The 15,064-nt window shown below is 46.4% G+C and overlaps 1 protein-coding gene across 1 annotated transcript; it reads right to left on the bottom strand.

The window, feature by feature from the left end:
• Positions 1-410: 410 nt before the first annotated feature.
• Positions 411-7,453, bottom strand: LOC124131999 (potassium voltage-gated channel subfamily C member 3-like). Its single transcript, XM_046495558.2, has 4 exons — positions 7,341-7,453; positions 4,009-4,164; positions 3,046-3,573; positions 411-2,021 (listed from the first exon to the last, which is right to left on the bottom strand). The coding sequence occupies exons 1-4, from the start codon at positions 7,341-7,343 to the stop codon at positions 1,131-1,133; spliced, it is 1,578 nt and encodes a 525-aa protein (XP_046351514.1). The 5' UTR covers positions 7,344-7,453; the 3' UTR covers positions 411-1,130.
• Between the last annotated feature and the right edge of the window lie 7,611 nt (positions 7,454-15,064).

Genomic DNA, 15,064 nt, shown 5'->3' with positions numbered 1-15,064 from the left:
ATCACTGTTAGTCTAATCCATTCGTGTCTGTCTCCAAAATGATATACAATAAGACATTTATCACTTCGGGATTCCCCCCCTCATCAAGCAGACACGCCGTGATATAACTGAACTACTGTTCAAAAGCGTTGTACCCAAATCACTCACTGCTGAGGACATCAACTCGGGTGTATTTTTGGACCCTCTTGATCTTCTACACGACAGTATGTAGATATATTCGTTTCAAACTAGTGGTTGATAGCATGAACACACAGTGACACACCCGTTGTAACAAGCAGCCTGGGATTCTACGGCGATCATATGTACAGGGTGCTTTCTTCAACAGTTTCAGAGGCGACGGTGCATCTTCATAGACAAGAACGATACGACATGCTCTTCCCACAAAAAATAAAGCTTCTATACTGCTAGTGTTCTGGTTTAGCAGCTTTATTCACCTGCAAATCGACTGTGTTTTCATACAATAACCCTGATGTTCACTGACAAATATCAGACTGTTTTTGGAATTACCGCTTGGAAATGTGGTTTTGTTTCACGCCTTTATTCAGGATGTCGAGGCATTCAAGGCGGTGGTTAGCTTATCAATACAACTTTCTGCAATGTCTCTCACAACCAATGGACCACCATAACAAGAAACGATCTCCCCATGATTATCGTCAACCTATCCTCATATTCGTGTCGCGATATGGCTGCAATATTGCCAATACGATGTAAACGTTTAACTCACTCACTCACTTATATTCGTCCTTCCTATTGCGCATATGAGTGACGGATCAAGTACTTTAGTTTTTAAGTTAAATATTCCCGAGATGGGAGGGGACGATTCTCCGGAGACCGCTTGAAAATTAAACGCAAATCCTTCGAATTATCCAAATAATATTGTCAATTAAAGCTGGATGCGGTATTCGAGATATCCCATGTCGCCATACTAACATCATTTTTCTTAAAATGCCGAATACTTGATTGTTTAGTATTTGGAACTATACTGAACAAAAAACGTTACGGATCAAGAATATGTTTTGGGATATTTGTATGAAAAAGTGTGCTCAGTCTTCACCATAAAAAAATTATGTCTTACTGTCTAGTGTCCCCCATACTCTTTAGTGTCCTATAGGTGTTTTGGCTATTTTCCTTCAGCCGTACGCACTTTTGATCGGCTGTTTAATAGGCTTTAGTTTTGGCGTCAGGGACTTCGCACCGTCGCCATCATCGATTGCTGTCCTGAAGCCGTAGTAGAGGTGGAAGTTGCTGGTGATGATAGGGACAGGCATGCCGATGATGATTATCCCAGTCAGCGCGCACAATGATGCGACGATGTAGCCCGCCCAAGATGTCGGAACCGTGTCACCGTAACCGACGGTCGTCATGGTGATGAGAGCCCACCACAGTCCCGTCAACATGGATTCAAACGAATCTGGTCGAAATATCTCAGCGCAGTAGACGAGGCTTGCATAGATGATGATGGCGAAGAGGACGAACGTGAAGAGTAGAAGAATCTCCCTCAGACTGGCCCTGAGGGACAGGAGAAGAACCCGCAGGGCACGGTAATGCTTGGCAAGGGTGAAGATTCGTAGAACTCTCATCACCATCAGACTCTGCAGGATAAGCTTTCCAGGGATCATCTCCGGCTGATGCCAGTGGTCAAGGTCAATAGCACTGGTCATCAGCTCTACCCAGAGGGGTACAAGGTAGATGAGGTCACACCAGGTGAGGAAACTCCGGAACAGCAACTTCCGGTGGGGGCAGAATGTGACACGGAGAATGAACTCCACCGTGAAGAACACCGCGCACAACAACTCCAGGGTGACGATAACGACGTGGGGTCTCGTGTGAAGAAGAAGCTTGATCTTGGGGTTTTCTTCGGCCTGTGAGGTGAGGAAATCCTTCAGTTGACCAGAGGAATCGTTGTGGTCCTTTGTGTTGTTGTAGTTGTAGTTGATGTCGACGCGACAGCCAGGGTGGGTGCTGATGAAGATGTTTGCCACGGAGATCAGAAGAAACGCGTAAAAGCAGAGGAACCAGATCTGAAACATGAACAGAAAGAAGGGTGACTCCAAACTGGCCCTTTAGAGAGGTAACAAAGCTGAATCTGCGAAGCACCGTATGAATCAATTCTAAAATAAAACCGTGCATCTTGTATGTTCACAGGTTTCTGAATAATAATGAAATTGCACGTCGATCCATTGAAATTCTTTAACACCTTTTTTTTCATTTTACGATAGCCAGTAAATGTTCCCAAAAGAGAAAGTTAGTGTGTAATTTAATGATTTTAATGAGTTTTCATCAAACAACCTCTCGCAAAATATCTACTGAATTAGAGGCCAAAACATCATTTTCAATATGGTTGCCATGGGAACCAAACTACATTTTTGATGGTTTGATAAATCCAATGGTCCAATGGTGTCTGTGCTTGGTTTCAGGGTACAGCTCGGCATGAAATATAACGTAAAATGGTCGCTTTTAGTTGAGATTCAAACTTACAAAAATGTACTGCTCTGTGCATGTACAGCCGTTCAACTATTCCCCAGGGTAGTCAAGACACTTCGACACGATACCTCTCTGCGTCAAGACCTGGTCACCTCCGTAGGAGGTCATCTAAGTTAAACCCTGAACGAAACTTGACCCCCAAACTAACTGAAGGCTGTGTGGGTTCCTGGACCAATTAGATGTCAATTTTCTTTTTTTTAAATACGATTCGGCTTTATTTCTTTGGCTCGATTTGGAAATTTCGAATTATACGAATGAAAATCAACACAGAATACAAATAAAATATACACAACAATAGAATTATATTGTGGCGCAGCCTTATTTATGTACATTCGGAACTTTTTTGAGATGCAGAATTCAGATACGCTGCTTTGAATGCTTCGCTCATTTTCGTGGATAAGAAAGTTCATCTGTTAGTCAATGTCCAGAGCATTATATTAATAAAATGTGGATGTAACGCCCCAGAAAATCGAGTGTGAGAGGTTCTGGAAAAGAAAGGTTCCACTGTGTGAAAACGTTGTTCTAAAGCAACGAACATTATCCCCTGTTGATTTTACATACCTTGGCAAACTTAGAAGAGTCTGGATTATCTAGGAACTCCCAAAATTTGCCCTGGAAGGTCGCGATGAACGCTGCGTTTGAAACCTTACGTCGGGGGCGTACACTTTCAAACTCTTCCTTCATCATTTCTGTTAGCTGCATCTCTCCAACAGCATCCTCGTAGTACTTCTGACAGCACTCTGAAGTCAGAGACTCGTTTAGGCCCCAGTACTCGAGCTCCGTCGTCAGGCCAACAACGCACGCGTCACGTGGAATGTGAAGTTGGCCGTCACGATAGATGCCGAGTATACACGGAAACATATCGGAGTTGCGGTCGAAGAAGAGTTCCTCTCTTTTCCCACTGATGGTGATGCGTGTTGGCTTCTCAGCCATTAATCCAAGCCGAGTATCGGGGAATCGCAGCAACGTCTTTCGATATGTCTGGAAGATGCGTCCGCCCACGTTTAGCGTCATGATGTCTTCTACGTCCTCGTTATTTGAAGATGTCGAGTTGTCCTCGGAAGATGTCGACTTGCGATCTTGAGACATCTGCGTCATTAAGACAAATAGTGAGTGAGTGAATATGGTTTTACGCTGCTTTTAGCAATATTCAAGCAATATCACGGTTGAGGACACCAGAAAAGGGCTTCACATTGTACACATGTGGAGAATCGAACCCGGGTCTTCGGCGTTTAGAGCGAACGCTTTAACCATTAGGCTACCCTACCGCCCCTTAAGATAAATACATTTAATAATAATAAGTTATCTAAAAGAGTTATTGTTGTGCATAATGAGTGTATTTCGCCGCAACTAAGAAGTTTCAGCTCTATCACGTCCGTATGTAAATATTCGCATCTAGGCCAGACAACGCCCCATGTCAAGCGAGGAGTATGTTATGTGAATTGGTATATGTTTATCCCCTGAATAAACATGGGTCACAATAATGAGCGAGAACGGGGTATGCCAAAGAACGTATTTCATCACCTGTTCGTGTCGTCTGTCTGCGTCGTCGTCATACGAGTAGTGATTTGGCGCTTCTGACACTCCCGGAAGTTCATCACGGGAAGCACGCAGGCGCATGTCAGAATGATGGAAGAGCGTGTGTCGCAAGCCCGGTCGGCCTGCAGCCAGGCGGGAAATCTGAAGAAAGAGAAGCCGATGTACTTTCAAAATATTGTGTTTAGAATGAAAATGGGTAATAAATAGAATAACCCACTTTGCACTCATGATTACGGAAAATATGTCACTCATTAATTTCACCCGTGCCTCGTTGGTTAGTTAACAAATACACCTCCACCATGGACAAAAATCTTTGCCCTCCCACGATCACACTTCCAAGCACGCACACACATTTACTGAAAAATATCACAAATATAAAAGTACTTTTTTGCAAGAAATGTATAAGATGAGAAACCCTGTTCTCCTTAATATCGATTGCGCTATTATCTCAGGCTTGTTTCTAATACCATCTCAATATCACTTCACTGTTTCTTCTCAATGTAAAAAAAGTCGGATCGTTCGTGTCACCACACGCTGAATAGTACCAAATCAGGGTAACAACTTGTTTGGTTGTCTGTTGGAGAAATATTCAAATCTTTCTCCTAACTGGCCGCCTCCGTGGTCTTGTGGTAGAGCGTCCGCCCGGAGAGCGGAAGGTTCGGGGTTCGATCCCCGGCCGCGTCATACCAAAAGACGTTAAAAGATGGTACTTGTTGTTACCCTGTCTGGCGCTCGACATTAAGGGGCTAAAACAAGGACTGGTCGGCTCGGAGTCAGTATACTGTCTCTGAGTGGGGTATTCATGTTAAACTGCGGCATGGTATCTCAGTGAGGTAGCACTATAAATCGGTATCAGTCCGGACTAGTACAAGCAGCCACACACACACACACGTGCATGCACGTCGCTATATAAGTGCAATTATCTTGGACGCGACGTTAAACCCAATTTCACCTCACCTCACCTCACCTCACCTCACCTCACCTTCTCCTAACTGACTTAAGGAAGCCTAATTAACAAAGTTGTGATCTATTTTCTTCAATCGATATGTTAACGATGCTTGAATAGTTAGTGACTGATCGACAGGCTGCGCGTGTAAAAATATACACAGCGTTCCTCCATCAACCGTGAATACTGAGGACCCGGGTTAGAATAGGTCTTCAGCAACCAAAGCTTGTCGTAAAAGGCGACTATGAATGTTGTAAAAGGCAACTATGCTTGTCGTAAGAGGCGACTAACGGGATCGGGTGGTCAGGCTCGTTGACTTGGTTGATGCATGTCATCTTGTCCCAATTGCGTGGATTGATGCTTATGATGTCAATCCATCGATTGTCTGATCCAGACTCGATTATTTACATACTGCCGTCATATAGCTGGCATACTGCCGAGTGCGGCGTAAAACAACAAACAAACAACCGTGAATACATACAGCTGCTACAGGGTGTAGTAGCGTCGCCTGTCTGTTGTATGTCAAACAATGACAAGTCTACCAAAGAAATCTTTCTGAGTGCCAAATGATATGAGGTCGTGTATAACTACGGAATCCTTTCAGGGCCAATTTATTTTTATATATTTAGTAAGTATCTTGAAATTTCAAGATACTAGCTTAAAATTTTAAATACAAAGTTGAAATTACCGTATGTATTCACGTGGGATGTAGGAACGTAGTGTATACGTGAAGTACAGACGACTTGCGATATGTCTTTTTTAGACAACAGCATGTAACTCATGTAAAGGTTTAGCAAAGAATAAAGAGCACCATCTAAAAACTAGCAATAAATGCGGCGATGAACTGTTGCTCTACAGCAAATTCCGAGTGCGTTGTTACAACTGTTCTAAAGTACTGCTTTTCGTATTATTTGTTTGTTTGTTTGTTTGATGTTTCACGCCGCACTCAGCAATATTCCAGCTATATGACGGCAGTCTGTAAATAATCGAGTATGGACCAGACAATCTAGTGACTGACATCATGAACATCGATCCACGCAATTGGGATACGATGACATGCATCAACCAAGTCAGCGATCCTGACACCCGATCCCCTTGGTCGCCTGTTACGGCACGCATGGGTTGCTGAAAGCCTATTCTTTTTTCGTATTAAGGGTAACCATTCCGCCCTCATTGCAAGCGATGTTTAATAACAAAACAAAGCTTATATTATTGTACCTTTTTATCGTATATGTGTTTTTCTAACTATACGTCCTTGTTTTGCGAGATACAAAATGGCCATTATATAACATATGTGTCGTGACAAAAGGAGTGACTGTGCTTTGAGTAACTCCGCTTTGAACAGTATTCCAGTTATATCACGGCGTGTTAGCTTAGTGTAGGAGGAAAGCCGGAAGTGATGCAGGTCTCAGACGTTTACCACTTTGGGGAAACCCACGAGCACGGGTATGGTGCTGACAAACCAACAAACATAATCGGGGCGAAACGGGATTCGAAATCACAATCAAAGGTTTCTGACGTGCCCTGGGGACGCAACTCTTAGAGGACTGGGCCACCGTGCGATACTCATGGTGATGATCGACCGGCGAATAACTCAGCTATATGTTGCTAGTTCAGTAGGCATTTCCTAGGAAAGATCGGATGAGATACACATGTGGCAGAATACACCCAGATTATCACTATACTTCGGTTTCATTGTTTTCCTAAGCACATAAGTCGGCGCTCCTTCACCTTCAGTAACCCACAGAAGTGTTGTCCAGTATAAACAAGGGCAAAAGTGAGCGTGGCTCACTAATACCCCCGACCCGCCTAGTGTGTCAGTAGTTTCAAATTAAATATTGGATAGGGTTAGGGTTTGTAAAATTCATTAAAAAAATGGAAAATTAATAAAAACTTTTTTTTTCTTTTGATTGCACCCCTCCATATGACACAGATTATATGTACTAAGTTTGAGATGAATCCACTGAATAGTTAAGAGAAATCTCGCGGACAAAGTTTTCGGACGGACGGACGGAACCTTGGTATAACTATATAACCCTGACCTAAAAGGTCGGGGGTATAATAATGTGTGGGGAGATGAAGTTTACCAGTCCCCATATTTGTGAAACTGTAGAATTATACATAACACTTTGTAGTTGATAATTGTCTGTCTTTGCGACAGGGATGTAAGAGAACTGCGTAGGTGGTCTAAGCTATTTTACACCCTTCCTATTATAACGTTGGATACCATATTATGAAGGGGAGGGTCTGACTATGTCTCCCATTTAGTGTTTTCAAATCTGACATCTTTCTGATGAATATATAAGTTCCAAAACATACTCCAAAATATCACAACGAAACATAATACGCCGCTACGTGGTTAAATACAAACCATTGTCTTTTGTCGCTGGTCACGTCATAACTTTTGTTAATTTGCGAAAATAATCAATCTTCATATAACAGGTTTGTTCTGGGCCGCCATTTTGTGACGTCATAAACGTTGTTTCCAAAACTACATTCTCGGTGACGTCATAACCCATGGAAACGTGACGTCATAATTATGTTCCAAATAAAGTATGCCGTCATTAATTTTGACAATGTTGGACTTTTCAAAACAAGGTTACAAAGAGGTAAACAGCTAATCAGTTCGTCCGGTTTAATCAGTAACGCATATTTGCAAACATCAGCGAACTGTTTCATAATGGTTGATAACAAAAAGTACTAGATTTCCCCAAATGTAAGTTATTTTATTCGCCTCCAAAACAAGATTGTTTGAACTGCGCAATATAGAAAGGAATGGACCGTGCCGTCAAGATAAGGTTCCGGTATTTTTACTTATCAAACCCTAAATTTCCCAAACCATCAGTGGTATTACATTTTGAATTACAATTTCATAATTTCAAAACGTTATTTAATTAAAAAATCAACAAATATAGCTACAAACATTATTGATAGTCCTTTTAATTCAGATAAGGTATCACAGTTTGAATAAACAATGAGCTTTGTCTACTACATAGCTTTACAGTTGCACGGGATATAATTTATATCGTTATATTCTTGATAAATCCCTAATCTGGCTAAAATAGTTACCAGTACTTATGGATTGAAGAAATTGTTTTACGATAAAATAGAAACACCAGAATTCCCCATCATCCCACTACCACCAATCGGCTCACCGCCAATCCATCCCACCACCATCCCTACACCAATCAGCTCATCACTATCACCATTTTGAGTTGTTAAGAACATATCAGACCATGTTGTATTTGCCTTGATGGGATGATTCATGACTAGTCAGTGCCTGGAGTCACCACCGGTCGATTCCCCTGCCTTCTCTTAATTACGCGACTTCCTGTCTCCAATATTTCCAATTCAATAGTACTTTACAGAAAAGCAAACGCATCCTCGAAACTATTAAGATGGTAGCCGCCATTTTGGACCACCATTTTGTATAAATCTTCCACGGTCTGGAATGCATGTTTACCTTCTAACAGTTCCAGGGTGGCGTGGGGCGTTGTTCACAATATCAATCACTGGATTGTCTGGTCTATGCTCTATCGCTAATACGGCGTTAACAACAAACAACTTACCTTAAAAGAAAAATGTATCCAGCCAAAAACGATGTTACTGGTCTGCAGATTCTTTAGAAATATTTACTTCGAATTAAAAGACTAAATATAAACGCAGCTGTTACAAAACACCAAAAAAACTTATGACAGCTCGTACTCCCAGTACATGAGGAAAGATAAGGACCTGGCGGTCAGACCGCGGGCATCGTCAGTGTTAAAACAACGTATACGTTGACGTTAGCACTTCCGGTCTATCTAATCTTCTCTCCCAAGTATTTCAAGAAGCTATGCTAACTCTGATAAAGTCCCCTAACGCCCGTTTACGCCAGTAGACAGCTTGATGCTTCCTCGGTCAGCATCCTCTTTCTGTTACATATCAGAACTTTGGTTTTCTGTGGGTGAAGTTTGAAATCCCGGGGCAAATTGGAACCACTTCGTCAATGTGACCCACAGAACGCACGACATCGCTGAGGTGAGGTGAAATTGGGTTTAACGTCGCGCCTAACATTATTGCACTTTTTAGCGACGTGCATGCACGTGTGTGTGTTTGTGTGTGTGTGGCTGCTTGTACTAGTCCGGACCGATGCCGATTTATAGTGCTAGCACACTGAGATACCATGCCGCAGTTTAACATGAATACCCTACTCAGACACAGCATACTGACTCCGAGCCGACCAGTCCTTGTTTTAGCCCCTGAATGCCGAGCGCCAGACAGGGTAACAACAAATAAAATCTTTTGACGTATTTTGGTATGACGAGACCGGGGATCGAACACCGGACCTTCCGCTCTCCGGGCGGACGCTCTACCACTAGACCACGGAGGCGGTCCGACATTGCTGAAGGTTGGCACCGCAAAATGAACAATCCCGCAACAAGGAACATAATCTCATCAACTTCTTCATCACCAGACGACGACGGAAGCAGGGAGGGCCAGCTTTGTACACGATCCCTGACATGTCAACCAAAGCACAGTACACTATCCACGACCTGTCGACCACGGCACAGTACACTATCCCTGACCTATCGACCACAGCACAGTGCACTATCCCCGACCTGTCGACCACAGCACAGTACACTATCCCCGACCTGTCAACCACAGCACAGTACACTATCCCTGACCTATCTACCACAGCACAGTGTCGACCTGTCGACCACAGCACAGTACATTATCAAGACCTGTCGACCACAGCACAGTACCCTATCTCTGACCTGTCGACCACAGCACAGTACACTATCCCCGACCTGTCGACCACAGCACAGAACACAATCTCCGACCTATCGACCACAGCACAGTACACTATCCCCGACCTGTCGACCACAGCACAGTACACAATCTCCGACCTGTCAACCACAGCACACAGTACACTATCCCCGACCTGTCGACCACCACACAGTACACAATCCCTGACCTGTCGACCACAGCACAGTACACTATCACCGACCTGTCAACCACAGCAGAGTAAAGTATCCCCGACCTGTCGACCACAGCACAGTACACAATCCCCGACCTGTCGACCACAGCGCACTACACAATCTCCGACCTATCGACCACAGCACAGTGCACAATCACCGACCTGTCAAACAGCACAGTAAACAATCACGGACCTGTCAACTACCACACAGTACACAATCCCTGACCTGTCGACCACAACACGGTACACTATCCCCATCTAGTCGACCACAGCACAGTACACTATCCCTGACCTGTCGACCACAGGACAGTAAACTATCCCCGACCTGTCGACCACAGCACAGTACACAATCCCTGACCTGTCGACCACAGCACAGTACACAATCACCGACCTGTCAACCACCACACAGTACACAATCCCTGACCTGTCGACCACAACACAGTACACTATCCCCAACGTATCGACCACAGCACAGTACACTATCCCTGACCTGTCAATCACAGCAGAGTAAAGTATCCCCGACCTGTCGACCACAGCGCAGTACACAATCCCCGACCTATCGACCACAGCACAGTACACAATCCCCGACCTGTCGACCACAGCACAGTACACAATCTCCGACCTGTCGACCACAGCACACAGTACACTATCCCCGACCTGTCGACCACCACACAGTACACAATCCCTGACCTGTCAACCACCACACAGTACAAAATCCCTGACCTGTCGACCACAACACAGTACACAATCCCTGACCTGTCGACCACCACACAGTACACAATCCCTGACCTGTCGACCACCACACAGTACACTATCCCTGACCTGTCGACCACAGCACACAGTACACAATCTCCGACCTGTCGACCACAGCACACAGTACACAATCCCTGACCTGTCAACCACCACACAGTACACAATCCCTGACCTGTCGACCACCACACAGTACACAATCCCTGACCTGTCAACCACCACACAGTACACAATCCCTGACCTGTCGACCACAACACAGTACACAATCTCCGACCTGTCGACCACAGCACAGTACACTATCCCCGACCTGTCGACCACAGGACAGTAAACTATCCCCGACCTGTCGACCACAGCACAGTACACAATCCCTGACCTGTCGACCACAGCACAGTACACAATCACAGACCTGTCAACCACCACACATTACAAAATCCCTGACCTGTCGACCACAACACAGTACACTATCCCCAACGTATCGACCACAGCACAGTACACTATCCCTGACCTGGCAACCACGGCAGAGTAAAGTATCCCCGACCTGTCAACCACAGCACAGTACACAATCCCTGACCTGTCGACCAAAGCACAGTACACAATCATCGATCTTTCAACAACAGCAGAGTAAAGTATCCCCGACCTGTCGACCACAGCACAGTACACAATCCCTGACCTGTCGACCAAAGCACAGTACACAATCACAGACCTGTCAACCACCACACATTACAAAATCCCTGACCTGTCGACCACAACACAGTACACTATCCCCAACGTATCGACCACAGCACAGTACACTATCCCTGACCTGGCAACCACGGCAGAGTAAAGTATCCCCGACCTGTCAACCACAGCACAGTACACAATCCCTGACCTGTCGACCAAAGCACAGTACACAATCATCGATCTTTCAACTACAGCAGAGTAAAGTATCCCCGACCTGTCGACCACAGCACAGTACACAATCCCTGACCTGCCGACCATAACACAGTACACTATCCCCAACTTATCGACCACAGTACAGTACACAATCCCTGACCTGTCAACCATAGCAGAGTAAAAGTATCCCCGACCTGTCGACCACAGCACAGTACACAATCCCTGACCTGTCGACCACAGCACAGTATACTATCCCTGACCTGTCAACCACGGCAGAGTAAAGTATCCCCGACCTGTCAACCACAGCAAAGTAAAGTATTCCTGACCTGTCGACCACAGCACAGCACAGAATCCCCGACCTGTCGACCACAGCGCAGTACACAATCTCTGACCTATCGACCACAGCACAGTACACGATCCCCGACCTGTCGACCACAGCACAGTACACAATCTCCGACCTGTCGACCACAACACAGTACACTTTCCCCGACCTGTCGACCACAGCGCAGTACACAATCTCCGACCTATCGACCACAGCACAGTACACAATCCCCGACCTGTCGACCACAGCACAGTACACAATCTCCGACCTGTCGACCACAGCACACAGTACACTATCCCCGACCTGTCGACCACCACACAGTACACAATCACCGACCTGTAAACCACCACACAGTACACAATCCCTGACCTGTTGACCACAACACAGTACACTTTCCCCAACTTGTCGACCACAGCACAGTACACTATCCCCGACCTGTCGACCACAGCACAGTACACAATCGCTGACCTGTCGACCCCAGCACAGTACACAATCACAGACCTGTCAACCACCACACATTACAAAATCCCTGACCTGTCGACCACAACACAGTACACTATCCCCAACGTATCGACCACAGCACAGTACACAATCCCCGACCTGTCAACCACAGCAGAGTAAAGTATGCCCGACCTGTCGACCACAGCACAGTACACTATCCACGACCTGTCGACCACAGCACAGTACACAATCCCTGACCTGCCGACCACAGCACAGTACACTATCCCTGACCTGTCAACCACAGCAGAGTAAAGTATCCCCGACCTGTCAACCACAGCAGAGTACACTATCCCCGACCTGTCGACCACAGCACAGTACACAATCCCTGACCTGTCGACCACAGCACAGTACACAATCCCTGACCTGTCGACCACAGAACAGTATACTATCCCTGACCTGTCAACCACAGCATAGTCAAGTATCCCCGACCTGTCGACCACAGCACAGTACACAATCCCTGACCTGTCGACCAAAGCACAGTACACAATCATCGATCTTTCAACAACAGCAGAGTAAAGTATCCCCGACCTGTCGACCACAGCACAGTACACAATCCCTGACCTGTCGACCACAGCACAGTACACAATCACAGACCTGTCAACCACCACACATTACAAAATCCCTGACCTGTCGACCACAACACAGTACACTATCCCCAACGTATCGACCACAGCACAGTACACTATCCCTGACCTGGCAACCACGGCAGAGTAAAGTATCCCCGACCTGTCAACCACAGCACAGTACACAATCCCTGACCTGTCGACCAAAGCACAGTACACAATCATCGATCTTTCAACTACAGCAGAGTAAAGTATCCCCGACCTGTCGACCACAGCACAGTACACAATCCCTGACCTGCCGACCATAACACAGTACACTATCCCCAACTTATCGACCACAGTACAGTACACAATCCCTGACCTGTCAACCATAGCAGAGTAAAAGTATCCCCGACCTGTCGACCACAGCACAGTACACAATCCCTGACCTGTCGACCACAGCACAGTATACTATCCCTGACCTGTCAACCACGGCAGAGTAAAGTATCCCCGACCTGTCAACCACAGCAAAGTAAAGTATTCCTGACCTGTCGACCACAGCACAGCACAGAATCCCCGACCTGTCGACCACAGCGCAGTACACAATCTCTGACCTATCGACCACAGCACAGTACACGATCCCCGACCTGTCGACCACAGCACAGTACACAATCTCCGACCTGTCGACCACAACACAGTACACTTTCCCCGACCTGTCGACCACAGCGCAGTACACAATCTCCGACCTATCGACCACAGCACAGTACACAATCCCCGACCTGTCGACCACAGCACAGTACACAATCTCCGACCTGTCGACCACAGCACACAGTACACTATCCCCGACCTGTCGACCACCACACAGTACACAATCACCGACCTGTCAACCACCACACAGTACACAATCCCTGACCTGTTGACCACAACACAGTACACTTTCCCCAACTTGTCGACCACAGCACAGTACACTATCCCCGACCTGTCGACCACAGCACAGTACACAATCGCTGACCTGTCGACCCCAGCACAGTACACAATCACAGACCTGTCAACCACCACACATTACAAAATCCCTGACCTGTCGACCACAACACAGTACACTATCCCCAACGTATCGACCACAGCACAGTACACAATCCCCGACCTGTCAACCACAGCAGAGTAAAGTATGCCCGACCTGTCGACCACAGCACAGTACACTATCCACGACCTGTCGACCACAGCACAGTACACAATCCCTGACCTGCCGACCACAGCACAGTACACTATCCCTGACCTGTCAACCACAGCAGAGTAAAGTATCCCCGACCTGTCAACCACAGCAGAGTACACTATCCCCGACCTGTCGACCACAGCACAGTACACAATCCCTGACCTGTCGACCACAGCACAGTACACAATCCCTGACCTGTCGACCACAGAACAGTATACTATCCCTGACCTGTCAACCACAGCATAGTCAAGTATCCCCGACCTGTCGACCACAGCACAGTACACTATCCCCGACCTGTCGACCACAGCAGAATACACTATCCCTGACCTGTCGACCACAGCACAGTACACTATCCCCGACCTGTCGACCACAGCAGAGTAAAGTATCCCCGACCTGTTGACCACAGCACAGTACACTATCCCAGACCTGTCGACCACAGCACAGTACACTATCCCTGACCTGTCAACCACAGCAGAGTAAAGTATCCCCGACCTGTCGACCACAGCACAGTACACAATCCCTGACCTGTCGACCACAGAACAGTATACTATCCCTGACCTGTCAACCACAGCATAGTAAAGTATCCCCGACCTGTCGACCACAGCACAGTACACTATCCCCGACCTGTCGACCACAGCAGAATACACTATCCCTGACCTGTCGACCACAGCACAGTACACTATCCCCGACCTGTCGACCACAGCAGAGTAAAGTATCCCCGACCTGTTGACCACAGCACAGTACACTATCCCAGACCTGTCGACCACAGCACAGTACACTATCCCTGACCTGTCGACAACAGCACAGTACACTTTCTCTGACCTGTTAACCACAGCAGAGTAAAGTATCCCCGACCTTTCAACCACAGCAGAGTACACTATCCCCAACCTGTCAACCACAGCACAGTACACTATTCCCGAACCTGTCAACCACA

Source organism: Haliotis rufescens, unplaced genomic scaffold (genome assembly GCF_023055435.1).
Source record: "Haliotis rufescens isolate VD_foot unplaced genomic scaffold, xgHalRufe1.0.p SCAF_93, whole genome shotgun sequence".
NCBI lineage: Eukaryota > Metazoa > Mollusca > Gastropoda > Lepetellida > Haliotidae > Haliotis > Haliotis rufescens.
This window is presented reverse-complemented; position numbering and strand designations above follow the sequence as displayed.

Bases quoted from the DNA above. Each gene is read 5' to 3' on its own strand.
- LOC124131999 (XM_046495558.2), bottom strand. The intron at 3,574-4,008 runs GTGATGAAATAC...TTAATGACGCAG, and splicing joins CAGACAGACGACACGAACAG to ATGTCTCAAGATCGCAAGTC. The intron at 2,022-3,045 runs GTATGTAAAATC...TTCATGTTTCAG, and splicing joins ACTCTTCTAAGTTTGCCAAG to ATCTGGTTCCTCTGCTTTTA.